We start from the raw sequence: 22,109 nt of genomic DNA on the forward strand, positions 1-22,109 counted from the left end.
TGAGGAGAGCAGAGGTATGAATAATGCAGAACCGCTCATAAGTACCTTAGATTTGTTTTGGGCCTGTTCCTAAAGTTAGCAAGACACATGCATAAATTAGTATACACTTGAACACATTTATTTTCTACCTAATTCTAACATTATCCTGATTCATCCCTGTTGTTTTATAGTTTAGGATCCAAATTATCATAGGTAGATAAATGAGCATCGACTGAATGTGTATATACAACAAGCACGTGCATACCTGGTTATCTTTACTTACTACTTTTTATCATTTAGATTCGATTACGTATCCTACCTGGCACAGAGCAAGAAATGTTGTACAACTTTTACCCCTTGATGGCTGGATACCAGCAGCTGCCATCACTCAACATCAGCTTGCTCCGTTTCCCTAACTTCACGAATCAACTGCTCAGACGTTTTATTCCTACTTACATTTTTGTAAAGGTAGGAAGATAGTAGAAATTTTTCTGTTTTACTTTGTTGTCTTTTCATTTCACAATAATTATGCTTCAGTAATGATGTTCAAATGGGGTTAGATTAATTCTAATAGTTTTCATCAGAACTGTGTGCAGAGCACTGTGCTAGGGTAGACATGGGGGGCATAATGTGAGGTTTAGGTTAAGATATGGTCGCTACCCTAAATTCACTTACAGTTTAATAGAAGAGATATGACATATGTAGATAACAATATTATAATATTAAACGAGAGATTAGAGAGTTACAGAACAAAATTTGAAAAACAGAGGCTTAGTGAATTACAAGTTAAACATGAGTCAATAATATTGAATGACAACCTGGAAGTTAATGCAATCTTGGGCTGTATTAAGAGAGTTATAATGCCCAGGACCTCTAGTGGTGGTAGTATCAGGGTACTCTACCATGGTCAGACCACATCTGGAGTATTCAGTTCATTTTAGGAAGGACAAGCATGACCTAGAGAATGTCCAGAGGAGAATATCTGGGCTGTTGAAGAGGCTTAAGTTCAAGCCATGTAATAATCCATTGAAGAGACAAAGGATATTTCACCTGAAAAAGAGAAGACTCAAGTGGGGAGGAAGCGTTCTCTTCAAGTATTTGAAGGGCTGTCACGTGGAAGAGAGACTTGTTCTGCTTGGCCCTAGAGGGCAGAATTAGGAGTTTTGGGTAGAAGTTGCAGAGAATCAGATTTAGGCTAAATGTAATGAAAATTTCTAATAACTAAAGCTGTCTAGGAGTTAAATGGGCTGTCTGGGTTCACTTTCAGCTGAGTTTTTTCAGCAAAACCTAGATAACCTCTTATTAGGTATGTTGTAGATTTCCCACTTGTGGATTGGAATTGATGTTCACTGTAGCCCCTTCCAACTCTGGAAAATGTTGTGGTGTCTAAGGGAGAATGCCATTATTCGTGGGAGGATAAAGAAAGGTCCTAGTGGAAAAGTGGCCATTTTAGCTGGGTTTTGAATGAGTAAATAGAATTCAGTAGGCAAAGTAAGACCATTCCAGGCATAAAAAACTGAGCAAAGCCACGGATGCAAGAGACTGCAATGCATGTTCAAGTGGAGGAGGGTCATTATAGCAGGCGTATAGGATACATCAAGAGGAGTTCTAGGAGACATGGACACTCCCAAAATGTCTTGGGTCTTATAAGATGTGCAGATGAGTCTGCCTTTTACTTGGTGTGGAGGGTGGGATATTGAAGACTTGTAAACAGAGGAGTGACAGGATCAAATCTGTGTATAAGTTATTTTGGAAGTGATGTGGAGGATGGGTTGAAGAAGAGGAGTGGTATGGAGAGGGAAGAGCTAGAAGATGGCTGTTGTCATGAGTTAAGCCTGCTCCAGATAGAGGTAGCCAGGAGAAAGCAAAAGGACAGATGTGAGAAATGACTCAAAAATGACTTTAACAGGACTTGGTAATTGGTTGGTTTTGAGAAATGAGGAAGAGAGAAGAGTCAAGGAGAATCAGGAGATTACAAGCATGATAAACTAGGTGAATTGCGGTAACACAGAGAAATAGTAAAGTCACCCAGGAGGGGCAGGCAAAAAGGGCAGGGACCTAGCTTTGGATACATGAGTTTTATATGGGTTCATGGAACATCCAAGTGGAAATGTCGTATAAACGATGTGAAGTGGGGGTCTCAGCTCAGGAGTCAGGGATAGGGGTGTGAATTTGGGAATCCCAAAGAGGCAGTGGTTGATAGTGTACAAATGAATGAAATTGCTAAGGGAGCATGTGCAGAGAGTTTAGAGAAGGCAGCCAAGGAAATAGCCATTGGAACACCCATGTTAAGAAGTATGGAAGATTTGGAACCATGAGAAAGACAGAGAGAGGACATAAAGAAGTATTAGACGTGAGAGAGTATGTTGTCTCAGATGTTGAGGGATGGAGAGTGTATACGATAGAAGGGGGGAATAGTCATCACTATCAGTAAGGGTGGAGAATTTTAAAAGGCTGCTGAATTTGGAAATTAGGTCTTTAGTGTCCTTAGAGCAGTTCCAGTAGTAGCAGAAGAATGGGTGGAAGCTAGATTTCCAAAAGGTTGAATAGAGTAGTGAGAAAATAAAAGTGTTTTTGGGGACAGATTTTTTTTTAGTAACTTCAGTAGTAAAGAAGAGGAGAGAGATGAGATGGGAGGTATATGGAGTAGAAGAGTCAAGGGAAAAATTTGCTTGGGTCAGAGATTTGAGCATATTTGTGGGCAGAAGGAAAGAAGCCACTGACAAAGGGGACATGTTGACACATGAAGGAGAGAAAGGACTACTGGAGCAAAATCTGGGAATCATCAGTGTCAATAAGCATGAAGAATTTCAGCTGGGAAGATATGGCATCAAAGCCACGAGTAGTAGGATTAGCTTTAGTGAGTAGCAGAGAGAATTCACCTGTAACTAGAGGGAAGCAAAAATGTAAGCAATGATCTTTAGAAGTTAGAAATGGAAGCAGAGATTCTGTGGTGCTTATGTCCAGTGACCTTGAATCTTCTCAGTGGAGGAGGAAGCCTTGTCATATTTTAAAAGATCTGTAATTCTGTCAGTGAATATGTGCTATTGGTAAGCCATGTGAACTACCTACTTTATGGGAAGCATGAGGCCCATACAAGTCTGAACTTGATAATATGAAGTTGACCATCACATGATCTGTCTTAACTGGAAGCGTGCCGTATTTTCTTGACTTATGTATACAAATATAAATTTTATTACTTTCAAAAAACAAATGAATACAATTTTAATAAAATAATAAGAAGAACATGGTCTATCAGTGTATTTAAACAAGTATACAAATACTTGATTACAGGGCTACCTACAGACTTTACATAGGACAGCAAAATATTGTACCTGTTTTAGACCTGAGAACATGAAGGCATCACTGGGTTCCACAGAAATTTCTACATCTTGAACTAAGAGAGATGGGGATGGTGTTAGGAGGGTGCTGTCAAAAAGAGAAAGGGAAGGCTTTAACAATACTTGTAGGGAATCAGATAGGTAAACAGTAATGATCAGAAAGGATTATTGAACAGCAACAAGAAGCCTAGCTGAGAGTGGACATCAGGAATTTAGGTAAAAATGAGCTGTTTTATTCCCTTATCTGAGTCTTCTCCACATCTAGAGTGGAAGTGGAGAAAATGGATGAAGGATGAAGATTAGCAGGTCCAAAAAGGTGGAAGGTCAAACAGACATGGAATCCTAGAAACTAGTAAAATATCAAACTAAGCTGACTGTAAGACTAGACTCGGTAGAGAAACAAAAGAAGCCTGTGTGAGGAATAAGGAATACAACAGAAAATTACTCTGATCTCAGAAAAAGATAAAATTCTAACTTAGATCACTGAGCATTCCATATTTATGTAATACTGAAATGTATTTTTTTTCCTTCTTTAGCTTTATAAACCTTTTTTTAAAAAATAGAATTATTATCTAAATGCAATACCCAAACATTCTTTCAAATCTCTATAGTTCCATAATGCTGGATTTGGACCTTTTTTGAAAGCCTAACTCTGTGAACACATGTTAAATGCACATAGCTCATTTGCAGTTCATATGCTTATATTCTACTATCATCAGATCCTTGCAATATAAGACAAACAGGATGATTACAACAGAATCGTTTTGGAAACCATGAAGTGCTATATAAATGAGTGGCTCTTATTTTTTTTAAAATTTTTTTATTTAGTTAGTTTATTTAATATATTTAGTCTTCAGAATTGACTTTCACAGGAGTCTGAATTATGAATTTTCTCCCCATTTCTACCCTCCCCCCCCACTCCAAGATAGCATATATTCTGGTTGCCCCGTTCCCCAGTCAGCCCTCCCTTCTGTCACCCCACTCCCCTCCCATCCCCTTTTCCCTTCCTTTCTTGTAGGGCAAGATTAATTTCTATGCCCCATTGCCTGTGTATCTTACCTCCTAGTTGCATGCAAAAACTTTTTTTTTTGAACATCTGTTTTTAAAACTTTGAGTTCCAAATTCTTTTCCCTCTTCCCTCCCCACCCACCATCCCTAAGAAGGCAAGCAATTCAACATAGGCCACATGAGTATCATTATGTAAAACCATTCCACAGTACTCATGTGGACAGACTAACTGTATTTTGCTCCTTCATAACCTATCCCTCTTTATTGAATTTTCTCCCTTGACCCTGTCCCTTTTCAAAAGTGTTTGCTTTTGATTACCTCCTCCCTCTATCTGCCCTTCTTTCTGTCATCCCCCCTTTTTTATCTTCTTCCTCCTTTTTTCCTGTGGGGTAAGATACCCAATTGAGTGTGTATGTTATTCCCTCCTCAGGTCCAAGCTGATGAGAGCAAGATTCACTCATTCCCCCTCACCTGCCCCCTCTTCCCTTCCTACAGAACTGCTTTTTCTTGCCACTTTTATGGAAGATAATTTACCCCATTCTATCTCTCCCTTTCTCCCTTTCTCAATATATTCCTCTCTCATCCTTTATTTGATTTTATTTTTTTAGATATCATCCCTTCATATTCAGCTCACCCTGTGCCCTCTATCTATCTATACATATATATATATATACACACATATATATATACATATACATATATATATGTATATATATGTGTATATATATATGTGTGTATATATATATATGTATGTATGTATGTATGTATGTATATATTCCCTTCAGCTACCCTAATACTGAGGTCTCATGAATCATACACATCATCTTTCCATGTAGGAATGTAAACAAAACAGTTCAATTTTAGTAAGTCCCTTGTGATTTCTCTTTCTTGCTTACCTTTTAATGCTTCTCTTGAGTCTTGTGTTTGAAAGTCAGATTTTCTATTCAGCTCTGGTCTTTTCACTGAGAAAGCTTGAAAGTCCTCTATTTTGTTGAAAATCCATATTTTGTCTTGGACCATGATACTCAGTTTTGCTGGGTAGATGATTCTTGGTTTTAATCCTAGCTCCATTGACCTCCAGAATATCATATTCCACTTCAGTCCCTTAATGTAGAAGCTGCTAGATCTTGTGTTATTCTGATTGTGTTTCCACAATACTCAAATTGTTTCTTTCTGGCTGCTTGCAGTATTTCCTCCTTGATCTGGGAGCTCTGGAATTTGGCGACAATATTCCTAGGAGTTTTCTTTTGGGGATCTTTTTGAGGAGGCTATTGGTGGATTCTTTCCAATTTCTATTTTACCCTCTGGTTCTAGAATATCAGGGCAGTTCTCCTTGATAATTTCTTGAAAGATGATATCTAGGCTCTTTTTTTGATCATGGTTTTCAGGTAGTCCAATAATTTTTAAATTATCTCTCCTGGATCTATTTTCCTGGTCAGTGGTTTTTCCAATGAGATATTTCACATTGTCTTCCATTTTTATAATTTCTTGATTTCTCATAAAGTCACTAGCTTCCACTTGCTCTAATCTAATTTTTAAGGTAGTATTTTCTTCAGTGGTCTTTTGGACCTCCTTTTCCATTATGGCTAATTCTGCCTTTCAAGGCAGTCTTCTCCTCATTGGCTTTTTGGAGCTCTTTTGCCGTTTGAATTAGTCTATTTTTTAAGGTCTTGTTTTCTTCAGTATTTTTTTGGGTCTCCTTTAGCAAGTCATTGACTTGTATTTCATGGTTTTCTTGCATCATTCTCATTTTTCTTCCCAATTTTTCCTCTACTTCTCTCACTTACTTTTGCAAATCCTTTTTGAGCTCTTCCATGGCCTGAGACCGGTTCATGTTTTTCTTGGAGGCTTTTGATGTAGGCTCTTTGACTTTGTTGACTTCTTCTGGCTGTATGTTTTGGTCTTCTTTGTCTCCAAAGAAAGACTCCAAAGTCTGAGTCTGAATCTGAGTCCGTTTTTGCTGCCTGGCCATATTCCCAGCTAACTTACTTGACCTTTGAGTTTTTTGTTGGGGTAAAGTAGAGAGTACTTTGTTCCAAGCTTGAGAGGATGCGCTGTTGTTTTCAGAACTATTTCTATACAGCCAGCTCTGCTACACCAGTGCTTCTGCTACACCAGTGCTCCTCCTCCCCCAAGAACTGCCAACCCAGACTGAACTCAAATCTTAAGCAGCCTCTGCAGTCCCACTGTGATCTGCCACTTAATTCCTTTCACCAGATGGGCCTGGGGCCGGAAGCAACTGCAGCTGCAGTTCTGTCCTCAGAGCTGTACCACCCCTGCTGCCCCCGGGATGGTGGCCAAACCAAACTCCTTTCACTCTGTCCCCTGCAGCTTTTCCCACTGACTTTCGGTGTTGTCTTTGGTGTTTGTGGGTTGAGAAGTCTAGTAACTGCCACAGCTCACTGATTCAAGATGCTAGGGCCTGTTCCACCCAGCTTCTGGTCCGGTTGGTCCTGCTGCCACCCACGCTGGGCTCTGCTCCGCGCCACTCCCAGCTCCCTGCACGACAGACCTTACCCAGCGACCATCCAGGCTGTCCTGAGCTGGAGCCGTGCTTCGCTCTGCTATTTTGTGGGTTCTGCAGTTCTTCTCTGTTGTCTTTGGTGTTTGTGGGTTGAGAAGTCTGGTAACTGCCACAGCTCACTGATTCAGGACGTTGTGGCCTGTTCCACCGGGCTCCCGGTCTGGTTGGTCCAGGCAGTGAGTGACTCTTATTGATAATAAAGGTTTAAGAAATGCCATGTTTGGCTAAACTGTTGATCTGTCTAGTCTGGTATTCTGTCTCTGATAAGAACATCAGCAGACATCCATAGCTAGACCTCTATGTCCTTCATGAAATCACCTTCAAAAGACTGGAACAGATCCCAGATATCTCTAATTTTCCTTTATGTTACACTACAGATATTTGTATTAATTCTCTTTGACCCTTATTTGTATTTCTAGCCAGTACCAACCTCTTTGAATAACAAATTATATAAATATACTACTTCTCCTGTTAAGTTGTACTTCCCAGAATCTCAGAGCTGAAAGGGATCTCTAAGAGTGGGCACAAGGAAACACTGGCAGGAAGCAGCAGAGCTTAGCTTCAGTCCCAAGTCTTGTGACTCTAAATCCTTGCACTGCCCTCAGCTGTCCCTTTTTCCTTCCACCAGGTTGGGAGCACAGGTAGAAAGAAGAGTTGTAATTGGCCTCTATGCTACTAAAGGAAGGACAGAGTTTCCACTCTGCCTTCCTACTCTCCCGTCACCTCTTAGAGATGATTACTCCCCCCCTTAAGAAACTTTGCATTAATTCAAGGTGAAAATGAAACTTGTATCCATAGAGACATGACTACTCTAGCTCTAGTAAGTTGATTGGAGATATTAGAGTTAGCTACGTCTGGAAGCTTTAACCCCTAACTTTTCATCTCGTGCATGGTGCCTCACTCCACATAGTAATATCTCAATCTTCTTCTGGCTTACTGACAAAACCAGCTTTTCCTGGGTGGTATTTAACTTTGTAAGAAAAATAACTGCCAGAAGCAGTTGGGAGTTTTAACATTTCTTACATGCCTGCCTTTTTGATTATTATAATCCTTTTTTTCTAAATTGCAAGCATTGCATTCCAGTAAGATAACTTCTGCCAAGGAAGCCAACTGGAGATTGTTTTGAGAGCTTGCTTCTCAGTTAGTGGTGGAGATTTATAATTGTAGCAAAGACGCTTCCTCGATGTAGATTCTGAACCCCTTAGTTATTTCATTGGAAGTGTAACTGCCCCTTTTTCTTCCACACATTTTTGGACCCTAGAGAAAGTCTCAACATTTTTCTTTCTCTGACTAGAAATAATCATAATACTTCCTTCATTTTGTAGTACTTTAAAGGTTTACTACATACTTTCTTCGCTTTATGAAGTGAGTAGCAGAAGTGTTATTAGATCCGTTTTGCAGAAGAGGGAGTTGAGGTTTAGAATTGAAGTGATTTGAGTGTCACATAACTAGTAAATGACAGATTTTTGCATCATATAATGAGCAGATTATTCAAGTCCCTTTTCTACCCCTTCTGGTGGAGCTACTCCTAGCTTAACAAGGTCATAATACTTCTCACGTTAAATAATACAGGGGACAGAAATAGTTAACCTTTCCTTCTTTCTCTAAACCTGCTGTCTACCACTAATTTAGTTTAGATTCTAAATCAGGATTCCTGAACTTATTTGTGTGTGTTATGGACCTATTTGGCAGTCTGTTAAAACCTATGGATCCTTTCTCAAAATGTTTTCTTTTTAATTCATAATCACAGGAAATACTAAATTTCAATTATCAAAAGTAAAGAAATGTTTTTTAATCACCCAAGTTCACAGAGCTCCTGAAATCTGTCTTTGGACTCCATGTTAAGAACCCCTGATTTAGGAGCACCACCAAAATGTGACCCCAGAGCATTGTAAATAAAGACAAGGGAGCCTTTTCATTCACTCTCTTTCTGTTCTCCTCACCAGTGGGGCAGGGAAGGCTATACCTGTTGTTGTTCAAGTCATTTCCAACTCTTAGTGACCCTATTTGGGGTTTTCTTGACAAAGATACTGGAATGGTTTGCCATCTCCTTCTCCAGCTCATTTTACAAATGAGGAAACTGAGGCAAACAGGATTAAGTGACTTGCCCAGGGTCACACAGCTAGTAAGTATCTGAGGCCGGATTTGAACTCAGGTTTTCCTGACTAGGCCTGGCACTCTATCCACGGTGCCACCTAGCTGCCTGGACATACCCAGAATATTTCCTTTCAGTACTCATTCAGCTCCAGGGGATGAGAAAATCCATCTTATGCCTTCAGTAGGTGACAGAGACTCCTGATCTTGAAAGTTGTGGCCACTACTGGACTTAACAGTAGGAGACCAAGTTTTTCAATCCCAGCACCAACATGAAATAACTCTGTGACCCTAATCAAACAACTTTACCTTTTTTTTTTTTAATTAAAATACCCATTTTATTTGATATTTAAGTTCAGAATAAGACACACACCCAACTGGATATACACAACAATGTAACAGGTATTCTTCTAAGGTTTGTTAGTGCTCTGTCTCCAGAGATGTTCAGACAGAAGGTGGGTGACTCCTCCTCTGGAATATTGTAGAGGGGGATTATGCTTCAGGTTGTGCTGGATGTTCATTGACTTTACTTGGAGATCTATGATAGAGTGATTCTCAGTTCCTTTAAATTCAACCTGTGGTTTCATAGAATTGGCTAAATCGCCTGGTTGTCTGTAGTTATAGCCTGTATCAACTGAGTGTTTTCCAGGAAAAATAGGAAAGCGGCTCTTAGTTTGCTGGGTTCTCTTTAGGAACCGCATCTCCCTTCCTAAATTAGTTTTCTATCTTTTGGGATATCTGTGATTTCACCTTCCTATGGGGCAGAGGAGGCTGCAGTTCTTACGTACATTCAAGTATTTATCAAGTCCCTAGTATGTGCAAGGCTCTGGGAAATAAAGAAGAAACTAAAAACAACTCTTAGCCTTAAGGAGTTTACATTCTGTATGGTGGTGCGATGAGGATACAATATTAATATAGATAAGTAGGTACAAGAAAGTAGGAAGTAGAAAAGCTAGGGATTTGAGTTGGGTTGAGTTTAGAGAAATTCAAGTAGGTCAGTTTAAATGTAATTAGAATGTGTGAAGAGGAATCATGTGCAGTTCGAAAAAGTTAATGGGCAGCTTCACCTTTCTGATCCTATCTCCTTGTCTATAAAATGGGGATAATCCTTGCTAAATGCAGTGGCCTTTTCCTCATTCCTCATTCTTTTTTGACCTCTCCATAGATAGTCTATCCTCCCTGGGTTTTTTGTAATCTTGCTTTCACCTGATTTCTCCCTCCTGTCTCAGTCCCTTTTGCTGGATTATCATTCGATGTCCCAACCTTGGTATAATAGGTATACTCTTGAATTCCGTCCTAGGCCCTCTTTTCTTGTCTTTTAATATTCTGAGTAAACTCATCAGCTCCCATGGGTTCAGTGATTATCTATTTAGAAATTACTTCCAAATTTACATATCCAAGTCGTCATTTCTTTCCGATCTCAGTATTACCCACTGCCTTCTGGATATTTCTCTCTGGATGTTCTGTTGTTCTCTCCAACTCAGTACATTCTAAATTGAATCTCATTCTCTTTCCTCTGAAACCTGCCTATCTTTTAGACTTCCTTGTCTCTGTTGAGGGTATCAGCATCCTTCCACTTGCCCAGGTGTGGTTCCTAAATAATCTTGGAATCATCCTCAACTCTTTCCTTTTCCTAACCTTTCATATCTACTCAGTTGCTATGTTTTGTGTCAATTCTGCTTTGCTGTGTGTTTTTTTTTAAGATTTTGAAAATGCTTTTTTTTTTTTTAGTAAATAATATTTTTTTCCAATTACATGTAAAGACAGTTTTCAATATTCATTTTTTACAAGATTTTGAATTCCAAATTTTTCTTCTTCCCCTCACCCTTTCCCAAGATGACAAGCAATCTGATATAGGTTATACATGTTCTGCTATGTTTTTCTGTCCCCTTTTCTCCATTCAAAAAAATCATCACCCTACTTCAGGCCCTAGTTATCTGCTCCTTCAGTACCCTCTATGTAAATACCTCCGTCTCTCCCTTGACCAACCCATTCTCCATATAGCTGCCCAAGTGACTTTCTTAATTTACAGATCTGACCATGTCACACCTCTAGAAAGCCTTGGTGCCTCTCAGTTGCCTATAGGATTAAATAAAAACTCTTTTTTTATCATTTAAATCATGAAAAGGAGGGAGCCCCTTAACCTCTGAGCCAGGCCTTTTGCCTGTGGCCTTTTACCTCTTGGGAATTCCTATAGAGTTTCGTGTCAGTCCCATATTCAGACCCTCTCTCTTGCCTTTGTCTTGTCCCAGGACTTCCTTCAGTGTTCTAAAAGCCTTTCTTGGATTTGACCCATGCCAAATTGCCAGCTCCTGCCTCTTGTCTGGACTCCCCTAGAATATATCTTTACCTGCTTCTGCTTGCTGTGAATCTGGCCTCACAAGATTCAAGAACTCCACCTACTCTGAGATTGTATCTCAAGTGATGGCCTTGAACAATCCAATCACATCCCTCCCTACATAGACTTTGCCTGGACTCATTCCTCAGTTGGTTACCAGATTCTTAACCCCTTTACATTCTCCTGTCCTCCTGAATCTGAACCTCCACTATTGAACAAACACCATTCTCCTTTCTCAGCTGCCTTACTCCCATTCTCTCAGTCCTGTCCTGCTAAATGTTCTACTCCAAATTACCCACCTCTTCCAGTCTCTGGAATATCTGTTTTATACTTAACAAATTTGCTTTCATCTTAAACCTTATCCTCACCCACTCTCTCTGTCTTCTGGTTCTCATTGAGACTTGACTCCCTTTTGATGATGTGGCACCTTTGGCTCTCCATTCAATGGTAACTGATTATGCTTTCACTCATATCTCCCAGTTCACTGTGGTGGGAGAAGTTGGAATATTTCTTGTCTCCCTGCCAGATTCTCCCTCTATTACCATACCAAGGAGTAACCTCTCCTTGAGATTCATTCATTCCAAATTCATCACCCCATCAAGATTCTGGAAGCTGTCATCTACCAGCTCTCCTTCCTCATTGAATTCAGTGCCTGGATCACAGTCTTTCTTTCTGCTCCAACTCCCATCATCATCCTAAGGGAGTTCCACTTACACGTTGATACTCCCTCAAACACATTAACTTCCTAGTACCTCCAATCTTCTTAGTTCCCCGTGATCTATCCCTGCCCCACCTTCACCTCAGCTACAGACAAAGGTGTCTTGTCATCACCTGCAAGTGTTCCACTTGCTCATGAACTCTGAAGATCCTCTATCTCATCCTAATCTTGTATCATGCCATCTTTTCCTCTCACTTAGCATTCCCTGTTCTTCATCCTCATTATTGCTTCCATTCACTCCACCCCTCAACTCTTTCCAGGCTATGTCACTTGTTCACTGGCTGCACTCTCCTTTCTTTTCCATCTTGACCCTTTGGTGAATCACTTAAATTCTACATTATCCTCCAATTTCAGATGTCTGGCCCCCTTATCCTGTCACTGATCATGCTTTACCACTTTCCAGCCTTGGATTATTCCCACTGTCTCTTGCCTTTGCTCCTGTTCACTTGCTGCTTAACAGAACTAGAGAAAATCACAAAACTATTATGACTGGGTCCACTACAAATACATACATGCATATACATATAAATTCAATTGAGGCCTCATTACTGCAAGGTAATCTCTATAATTGGTTCACTGTCTCGCTCACCACAAAGACTTTCCAAACCTCCACTAGCTTCCAATGGCATGCCCCCCAGTCATATTCTCAGCTGAAGACCTTGCACTGAAAACAATGAAACTGTTCACTGAGAACTCCTCCTCCTATCCCCCTCATCTCACATCACTCAGATATCTTCCCCATATCTTTCTTCTTTCACCCCTGCCTCACATGAAGAATTAGTCCTCCTGGCCAAGGCAAACCCCAGTATGTGCACAAGTGATCCTATTCCATCCCATCTTTTTCAGCAGATTACTCCAGCTATTATCTCTGCTCTTTCACTAATCTAGAGTCTCCTTCCTGCTAGCTGTGAATAATCCCGAAAAGTATATGCTGGGCCCTTCACTCTTCTCTCTTTCTTGGCAGTTTCATCAGCTTCCATGGGTTCAATTACATCTATGCAAATAATTCTCAGATCCATCTATTCATCTCTAACCTCTCTCTTTACCTCTAGTCTCATATTTCCAACTGAGTATAAACATCTCAAGTTTAAGATAACAAATTCAATGAACTGAATTCATTATCTTCCCCTGTCCCCCCCAAGCCCACCCCATTTCCTTCTTTGTCCATTTGCAAATACTGAATTAAATAGAAACTATCAAATTGTAAACTAGTCCATTTATCCATTAGTTTAAAAGAGAATTTTACTAATCACATAAAAGCGAAAATTGAGAGATACAAGTAGAAAACACAGTATTCAAAAATTCTGTCTGGGGCACCCAAATCAGACTCACAAGAATTTCCCCCCCAAAGTAGAGCCAACAACAGCTTCCCATAGTCACATAAAAGATTAGATGGTGTGAAGGCAACAGAGTCAAGGTGTGGCAGTCCTAATAGGAGAGGGAGTGAGCAGCAGTGGGAGTTCCCATTGTCTGGAAGGGAGCATGAAATGTTCTAAGGGGAGTTGAGTTTCATCAAATGATACTAAATTGGCAAAATACATCTGAGGTATAAGACTGTTCATTCCTGATGGAGAAAGGTCCTAGAGGACAGGGACAGTACCTGGTCTGGCTTTGTATTTCCCTTAGCACCTAGTTAGTACATTGTCCGTAGTGGGTAATAATGTTTATTGAATGAATGTTACATGATGGCAGAATGCATAGGCGTTTGAAGTAGGGACATGCAGACTTTGCCAGGCAAACTTTTCAGCATGTATGTCCTTGCACTCACAGATCTTAAGAGTGAAACTTTGTTCATGTTCTACTACTGAATGGAATCCCGAGCCATGATCCTTGTTTGTGGGCCTATGGCCTGTACTGAAAAGTCCTTACAATGGCCTCTGCTTCATTGAATTAGGCTATTTTCTAATGAAACCACAGTATGATTACTGAACAGAAAGTGGGCTTCAGTGGAGAGCATTAGAGTGAACCCAATAGTAAAGACCCTCTTTTCCCCTATCTTTCGCCTACATCTCAATATTTTGCTCATGGAGTCATCTCAGTTCAAGTAAAGAGTCTGCTGTGAAAGAGACAAGGAAAAACAGAAAAGTAGATATTCCTCTCCACCCCACCTACACTTATCATTAATCCTGTTCAGGTCCAAAGTGCCCACTTATCCCAGGTCCGTTTTTCCACATGTTGCCATGTGGAAATTCTTCTAAATGCCTCTCCTGGAAAGGTGAAAAAAAGTGTGTGTGTATATGCACAATTGCAGCAGCCTTGTGGTGGGTCTGCCTGCCTCAAGTCTTACCCACTTCAGTCCCTCCTCTGCCCAGCAACTATCAAATTGATCTTTCCAAAGTGCTGGTCTCACGTTGTCTCTATTCGGTAAACTCCAGTGGTTCTATAAATTCCATATATAAAATTTCTTGTTTAAAACCCTTTATGACTTATCCCCCTCCCCCGCCTTTCCAGTCCTCTTACACCTTATACCTGCCCCATGCCATGCTGTGATCCATTCCCATTGGCCTCCTTGCTGTTCTTGCACAGGATATTCTACCTTATTACTCCCAAGTATGTTCACTGGTTATCTCCTATGCCTGGAATATTTTCTCTCCTCATCTTCGTCACCTGACTTCCCCATCTTCAGGTCCTAGCTAAAATGAGCACTTTCTGAAAGGAGCCTTTCCTGATTCCTGCTCAACACCAGTGCCTTCCTGCTGTGATTATCTCCAGTTTATCCTGTCGATAGCTTGTTTGTATATTGTTCACATCTTGTCTTCCCCATTAGAGTGTTGGGGTCGGGGACCTTTTTTTTGTATGCCCAGTATAGGTCCTGGCATATGGTAGGCACTTAATACTTGTTGGCTTGATGTTTTAAAACCAGGTTTGTTTGTTTTTCCTTCTTAAAGCCCCAGGGTCGGCAAGTGGATGATACTTCAATTGCTGCTGCGTAACCTCCAGACCTGACCCTGAGATGCTCCGAGAGAAGATCCTGCCCAAATTGGTAGAAAGACTTTTCTTTTTTCATCTACAACTATTGTTTTGACCAGACAGAAAAAGTTGGAACTTAAAAAAAAATTTAATGGCTGTTGTGACAACTCTTCAAAGAAACTGGTGTTTAAAATTTTTTTTTAAATTTCCTCTTTCATCTATTTTCACTAATATTTGAAATCTCAGTGTTTTATGGGGAGATGAGAATACTATTATTCTGGAAATATTAAATGTTTTTTAAAGTATTATTTAATATGCACATAGGCTGCCTATGGATGAACCATGGTATTAGTCGATGGCGAAGAATTATATTTAAACATTTTGGCAGCAGTAGTAGTAGCTCACAAATTTCTTTATGCTCTTAATAGCACTTACTAAACACAAAACCCTGTTGGATTTAGTCAGCACATCAAATTACACAGCAACACAATGACCCGCACTGATGACTGTTACAGAGAAATTTCCGGAAAGGTTGAGGGCAGATTAATCTAATTTCTCCAAAGAATACTTTTTTTTTTACCTGCCCATGAAGGCTGCAGTTTAGATTTTACATCAGTCATTAATGCTTGAAGTATTTGGAAAAAGAATGTTTCTGCCTACTACCATATTATCAGATTCTAAATTGAACTTTATGTTTTGGAGCAGCACAAGACACAAGTATAATTTCCTAAAATAAAATCTGTGTTTGGTCTGTGTTCAGCCTACTTAGCAGTGATGTGCAGTTTCAGAAGAACTGTTTAAAATAAATCCTTTTAAATCATGTATATACAAATTGTTGAGATGTTTTTCATCTTTAAATTTTCTGTATATTAAATTAAAACCTAACTTTGATTTCTTGGAAATGTATTATTTAAAATAAAAAAAGAATTGTCATGCAGAAAGTAAATAATGTAAATAAATAAGCTTTGAAAGACACTTACTTGTGTGTACATTGAAAGAAGAGAGTTGGAACTTCTGGTGCCAAGTGGAGGAATGGGGGGTGGGGGAGGGAATTGAAGTCCAAGAGCAGCAGCAGCAGTGAGCCTCACAGCAGGGGGCCTGCAGCAAGGCACCAAGCCTGGGGCAGTCCACCAGCTAGACTCCACCTATTCCCCAAGCAAGTGAGTAGTCTGTGCAGTGCTGCAAGGCCCCACTGATGGCCTTGACCCCATTGATAACCCCAGGGCTGGCCAATAGCAAGAACCCTGCCCATGGGGTCTGCTTGAAGAGAGACACTCTTTCATAACAACCCAGCAGCAAGGCACCACCCCTCAGGCAGTTTATCAACAAGATCTCTCCTCCAGGGCCAGCCATCAGAAAGACTCTGTTACCATCACAACCCAACAGCTAGGCCCCACTCCTGGAAGTAAACTCCATGCCCTGGGGAAAACAACATGGAGGCATCCACCCCAGAAGCCAGAAAGGAAGCCTGCCCTCCAGAGAAAGCTAGCAGCTAAGCCCTGAAGCCCAGTGAAAGATAGTAAGACCCAGAGTCCCAACACAAAAAACTTGAGACAGTACAGGACCAGAGCCCAAATCTCATATAAAAACAACAAGTCACCCCCTGTAATAGCAATTTAGATTCGAAGATCTTTCCCACCCATTGATAGGCCATGTGACTTGCTTACATCACAGGAAGCCTAAGTCACATGTAGTGAGAGGAGCCCTGAGAGGAAAAGGAAGTTGTGTCACAGGAAATGCTGAGAGAGCTGTTATGGCCATTATGACAGAACTGAGGTAAAGAGCCAGTTTGTGATAGCTGAGCAGACTGTGGTGGCTGTCAGTGAGTGAGTTTTGGGGAAGGCTCTAGCAGGGGGTTGGAGAGGTATTGGGACAGCAAGGCTCCATGCTGTGATAGTGTGTTTTAAGTTCCTTGTTGTTATGATAAAGTGGGCTCACTGGTTGTGGGAGCTGGTGGCTTAGTTATGGAATCTAGTTATTTGGTGTCTGAATAAATGTTTTACTTCTACCTTCTATGTGGAGAGTCTTTCATACTTTGTGATACAGAACCACATAGGCATATTCACAATTACTGTTGATGTTGTGTTTATTGCCTTACTGATACACTCCACCCCACCCCCGCAGAAAAAAACAAAAGGCAGAAAAAATGAGCAAAAAAAAAAAGAAAATTTGAACATAGAAAGTTACTATGGTGATAGGGAGGATCAAGGCATAAACTTAGAAGAGGACAATAAGCTACCTGTGAAGCCTCAAAGAAAAATGTAATTTGGTCTTAGGCCCTTCCTGGGAGAGCTTAAAAAAGGATTTTAAAAAGCAGATTAGAGAAAAAGAAGAAAAGTTGGGAAAAGAAATAAGAGTAATGCAAGAGAATCATGAAAAAAGTCAATAGAATGGAAAAAGATATACAGACATTTAGTGAGGAAAATAACTACCTAAAAAATAGAATTGGCCAATTAAAAAAGAAAGTGCAAAAGTTCACTGAAGAAAATAAGTCCTTAAAAATTAGGCTTGAAGAAGTGGAAACTAATGACTATGAGACATCAAGATACAATAAAACATACTTTAAAAAGTAAAAATATAGAAGAAAATGAAATTGCTCATTGGAAAAATAACTGACCTAGAACATAGATCCAGGAGAGATAATTTAGGATTATTGCACTATCTGAAAGCCATGACCAAAAAAAAAAAAGCCTGGATAATGTCTTCCAAGAAATTAGCAAACTGCCCTGATATATTAGAACCAAAGGGCAAAATAGAAATTGAAAGAATTTGCCAATCACCACCTGAAAGAGATCCCAAAATGAAAAATCCCAGGAATATCCTTGTCAAATTCCAGAGCTCACAGATCAAGGAGAAAGTATCACGAGCAGCCAAAAAAAAAAAAAAAAACAATTCAGGTATTGTGGAGCTACAATCAGGATTACAAAGAATTTGGAAGCTTCCATGTTAAAGAACTGGAAGGCTTGGAATATGATATATGGGAAGACAGAGCAATTAGGATTACAATCGAGAATCACCTACTGCGCAAAATTGAATATAATCTTTCAGGGGGGGGAAATGGATATTTGATGAAATAGAAGACTTTTGAGCATTTATTAAAAGAACAGAACTGAATAAAAAATTTGACCTCCAAGTACAAGACTCAAAGGAAGCGTAAAAAGATATAAAAGAAACAAGAGAAAACATGAGAAATTCAGTAAGGTTAAACTGTTTAAGAAATAAAAAGGTATAAAAGAAACAAAAAAGAGAAAACATAAATTCAGTAAGGTTAAACTGTTTATATTTCTATATGGCAAGATAATATTTGTAATTCTTAACTACTTTATTACTATAAAAGCAATTTAAAAGGAGTACATGTAGACAGAGGGTGTGGATATAAGTTGACTTGGAAGGGATGGTGCCCCAAGAAAGAAAATTGCATTGGAAAAAGAAGGGGGGGGGGATTGAATGGGTTAAATTATCTCACACAAAAGAGGCATGAAAGAGCTATTATAATGGAGGGGAAGATGATGGGTGGGGGTGGCAGGCAATTCTTAAACCTTATTCTCATCAAAACTGGCTCAAAGATACACACTCAGTTGGATTTAGGGGAAGAGGAACTGATGATAGGGAAGGTGATGATCAGAAGTAAAATATTTATGAGGAGGGAAAGAGTGGGGAATAAGGCGGGGATAAATGGACAAAAGATAGCATGGAGGGAAATAAACAGTTATCATAACCATAAATGTGAGTGGGATGAACTCACCCATAAAACAGAATCAGATAGAATGGATTAAAAAACAGAGTCCTACAGTATGTTGTTTCTAAGAAACACATTTGAAGCAGAGAGATACAGGATAAAGGTAAGGTGCTGGAGAAGAATCTATTATGGTTCAGCTGAAACAAAGAAAACAAGGGTAGCAATCATGATCTCAGAGAAAGCAAAAATAGATCTAATCAAAAGAGATAAAGAAAGGTACCATAGACAACAAAGTCATATTAATACTAAACATACCAAATTGTATAGGATCCAAATTTTTCAAAGAGGAGTTGAATGAGTTACAGGAAGAAATAGATAACAAAACTATATTGGGGAGAACCTCAGCTTTCCTCTCAGAACTAGATGAGTCTAACCAAAAAATAACAAAGAAATTAAGGAGGTGAATAAAATTTTGGATAAGTTAGATATGTTAGATCTCTGGAGAAAACTGAATGGAAATACGAATATATCTTTTTCTTAGCAGTACATGAGACCTACCAAAAATTGACCATGCATTAAGACATAAAAACCTTACAACCAAATGCAGAAAAGTAGGAATAGTGAATGCATCCTTTTCAGATCATAATGCAATAAAAATTAAATTCAATAATGTAATGTAAAGAGAGATTAAAAATTAATTGAAAATTAAATAATCTAATCCTAAAAGACAAGTGGGTCAAAAACAAATCATAGAAACAATTGATAATTTCATTAAAGAAAATTACAACAATGAGCCAATATACCAGAATTTATGGGATTCAGTCAAAGCAGTACTTGGGGGAAAATTTATATCTCAAATTGCTTACATCAGTAAAATAGAAAAAAAGCAGATCGATGGAAAAAAAAAAAACCAGAAAAGAACAAATGAAAAATCCCCAATTAAATACCAAATTGGAAATTCTGAAAATCAAAGGAGAGATTAATAAAGTTGAAAGTAAGAAAAGTATTGAACTAATACATAAAACTAAAAGCTGGTTTTATGGAAAAAAAAACCCAATAAAATAGATAAACCATTGGTTAATTTGATTTAAAAGAGGAAAAAAGAAAGCCAAATTACTAGCATCAAAAATGAAAGGGGTGAATTCACCACCAATGAAGAGGAAATTAACACAATTGTTAGGAGCTATTTTGTCCAGTTATGTGCCAATAAATTGGACAATCTAAATGAAATGGATGAATATCTACAAAAATATAAATTACCCAGATTAACAGAAAAGAAAAGAAAATACTTAACCCAGTCTTAGAAAAAGAAATTGAACAAGTCATCATTGAACTTCCTAAGAAAAAATCTCTAGGGTCAGATGGATTCACAAGTGAATTCTACCAAACATTTAAAGAACGGTTAATCCCAATACTATATAAACTATTTGGAAAAATAGGCAAGGAAGGAGTACTACTAAATTCCTTTTATGACACAAATATGGTGCTGGTACACAAACCAGAAAAAGGCAAAACAGAAGAATTACAGACCAGTTTCCCTAATGAATATTGATGCAAAAAAAAGGCCAAAACTTAAATAAAATACTAAGAAAGAGATTACAGCAATATATCACAAGGATCATACACTATGACCAGGTGAGATTTATACCAGGAATGCAGGGCTGGTTCAATATTAGGAAAACTATCAACATAACTGACCATATCAATAAGAAAACAAACAGAAATCATATGATTATCTCAAAAGATGCAGAAAAAACCTTTGATAAAATATAACACACATTCCTATTAAAAACACTAGAGAGCACAGGAATAAATGGAGCTTGCCTTAAAATAATAAGCAATATTTATCTAAAGCCATCAGTAAGCATCATCTGTAATGGGGATAAGCTAGAAGCCTTTCTGGTACAATCAGTGATGAAGCAAGGATGCCCTCTATCACCTCTATTGTTTAATATTGTACTAGAAATGTTAGCTATAGCAATAAGAGAAGAAAATTAAAGGATTTAGCAAACCTATTTGTATAAAAATATTTATAGCCATTCTTTTTGTGGTGGCTAAGAATCGGAAATAAAAGGGATGCCCACCAATTGGGGAATGACTAAACAAGCTATAATATGTGATTATAATGGAATATTATTGTGATATAAGAAATGAGAAGCGTAATGATTTCAGAAAAACCTGGAAAGACTTACATGAACTGATTCATAGCGAAGTGAACAGAACCAAGAGAATATTTTATATGATAACAGCAATATTGTTCTATGAAGAACAATCAACAATACAAATATCCAAGACAATCCCATAGGCCTATTGATGAGACATACTACCCACCACTAGAGAAAGAACTAAAATTGATTGAATATAGACCGAAACATGCTATTTTTCACTTTCTTTCATTTTTTTCTCTCTTATTTGAGTCTTCTTGTACAAAATGGATATGGAAATGTTTTACATAATTTCAAATCTATCTGATTGCCTACTGTCTCAGGAAAGTGGGGGGGGGAAGAAAGGGAATTTGGAACTCAAAACTTTAAATAAAAATGCTTTTAAAATTGGGGGAGGGAGAAGAGAATATTCCTAATAGTACTCAAATAGATCTGGGATCTCATCGATTTGGGAATTCCCTTCAAGAATGAAGATCATACCCCCTTCATATGCAGCCCTTGTCCATGTTGTCCCTTCTTTCAAGAAGTGACTAGTGTATGCTTCCTATTTTCATTTTGCCTTCTGGTTTTAATTGTTCTGGGCTCTTGATATCAGGTATCAGGCCACTGGATCCAGATAGTTCTGGAGGAGAAAGTGCCCTCCCTCACTCAAATCAAAATCAACTGCAAGTCATGTCATTTTCCTGTTGTCATGGTCCTCTTCAAAAACAAAGGACAAATACAATACAATATTTCTTACAACTCTTGATCATTTTTGTGACTTATAAAGATGTAGCCTGCTATAAAAATTATCTTTGAAGACCTACCTATTCCAGTTTCATGTTTTCATCAAGGAAGTCCTCGATATGCTCATAGATCATTCTCATAAGGATTATATAGTAAAGAGTAAAATAGGATGGATATTTGCCAATGTTTCCTTACTTGCCTTTTCTTTAAAATGTAAATATATGAGGCAGCTAGGTGGCACAGTGGTCAGGAGGACCTGAGTTCAAATCTGGCCTCAGACACTTACTAACCTGGGCAAGTCACTTAATCCCTATTACCTCCAAAAAAACAAAAAGGAAAAAGAAAAGTAAATGTGTGTGTGTGTCTGTGTGTGTGTTTGTGTAATTCTTGATTTTTTTTCCTTTCTTTTGGCATCTTCCCTCATTGAGACATCTTGAGAATGAATCCCTGAGTGCCTTTAAAATTCTTTTGTCTCCATCTGGGAATTCTTCTGTATTTGTTCTGATTCAGCCTCTCTTTCCAACTTTATCTTTTGATGTGCCATTGCCATGCTTTCATGTAATATGCTGTATTGGTTCTTAAGGTTGTAGAGCCTTCATTATGATGGTGGCCTCATTACAGTGACTG

General features: G+C 38.7%; 1 protein-coding gene across 1 annotated transcript in view; it reads left to right on the forward strand.

The window, feature by feature from the left end:
* Positions 1 to 15,736, forward strand: part of TRAPPC11 (trafficking protein particle complex 11) — an 82,053-nt gene extending 66,317 nt beyond the window's left edge. The window contains exons 29-30 of the mRNA XM_036763180.1: positions 280 to 447; positions 14,891 to 15,736. Coding sequence (XP_036619075.1) covers positions 280 to 447; positions 14,891 to 14,935 — 213 coding nt within the window. The 3' untranslated portion in view covers positions 14,936 to 15,736. The remainder of the gene's footprint in view (positions 1 to 279; positions 448 to 14,890) is intronic.
* Positions 15,737 to 22,109: the final 6,373 nt, after the last annotated feature.

This window comes from Trichosurus vulpecula, chromosome 6 (assembly GCF_011100635.1).
Source record: "Trichosurus vulpecula isolate mTriVul1 chromosome 6, mTriVul1.pri, whole genome shotgun sequence".
Lineage (NCBI taxonomy): Eukaryota > Metazoa > Chordata > Mammalia > Diprotodontia > Phalangeridae > Trichosurus > Trichosurus vulpecula.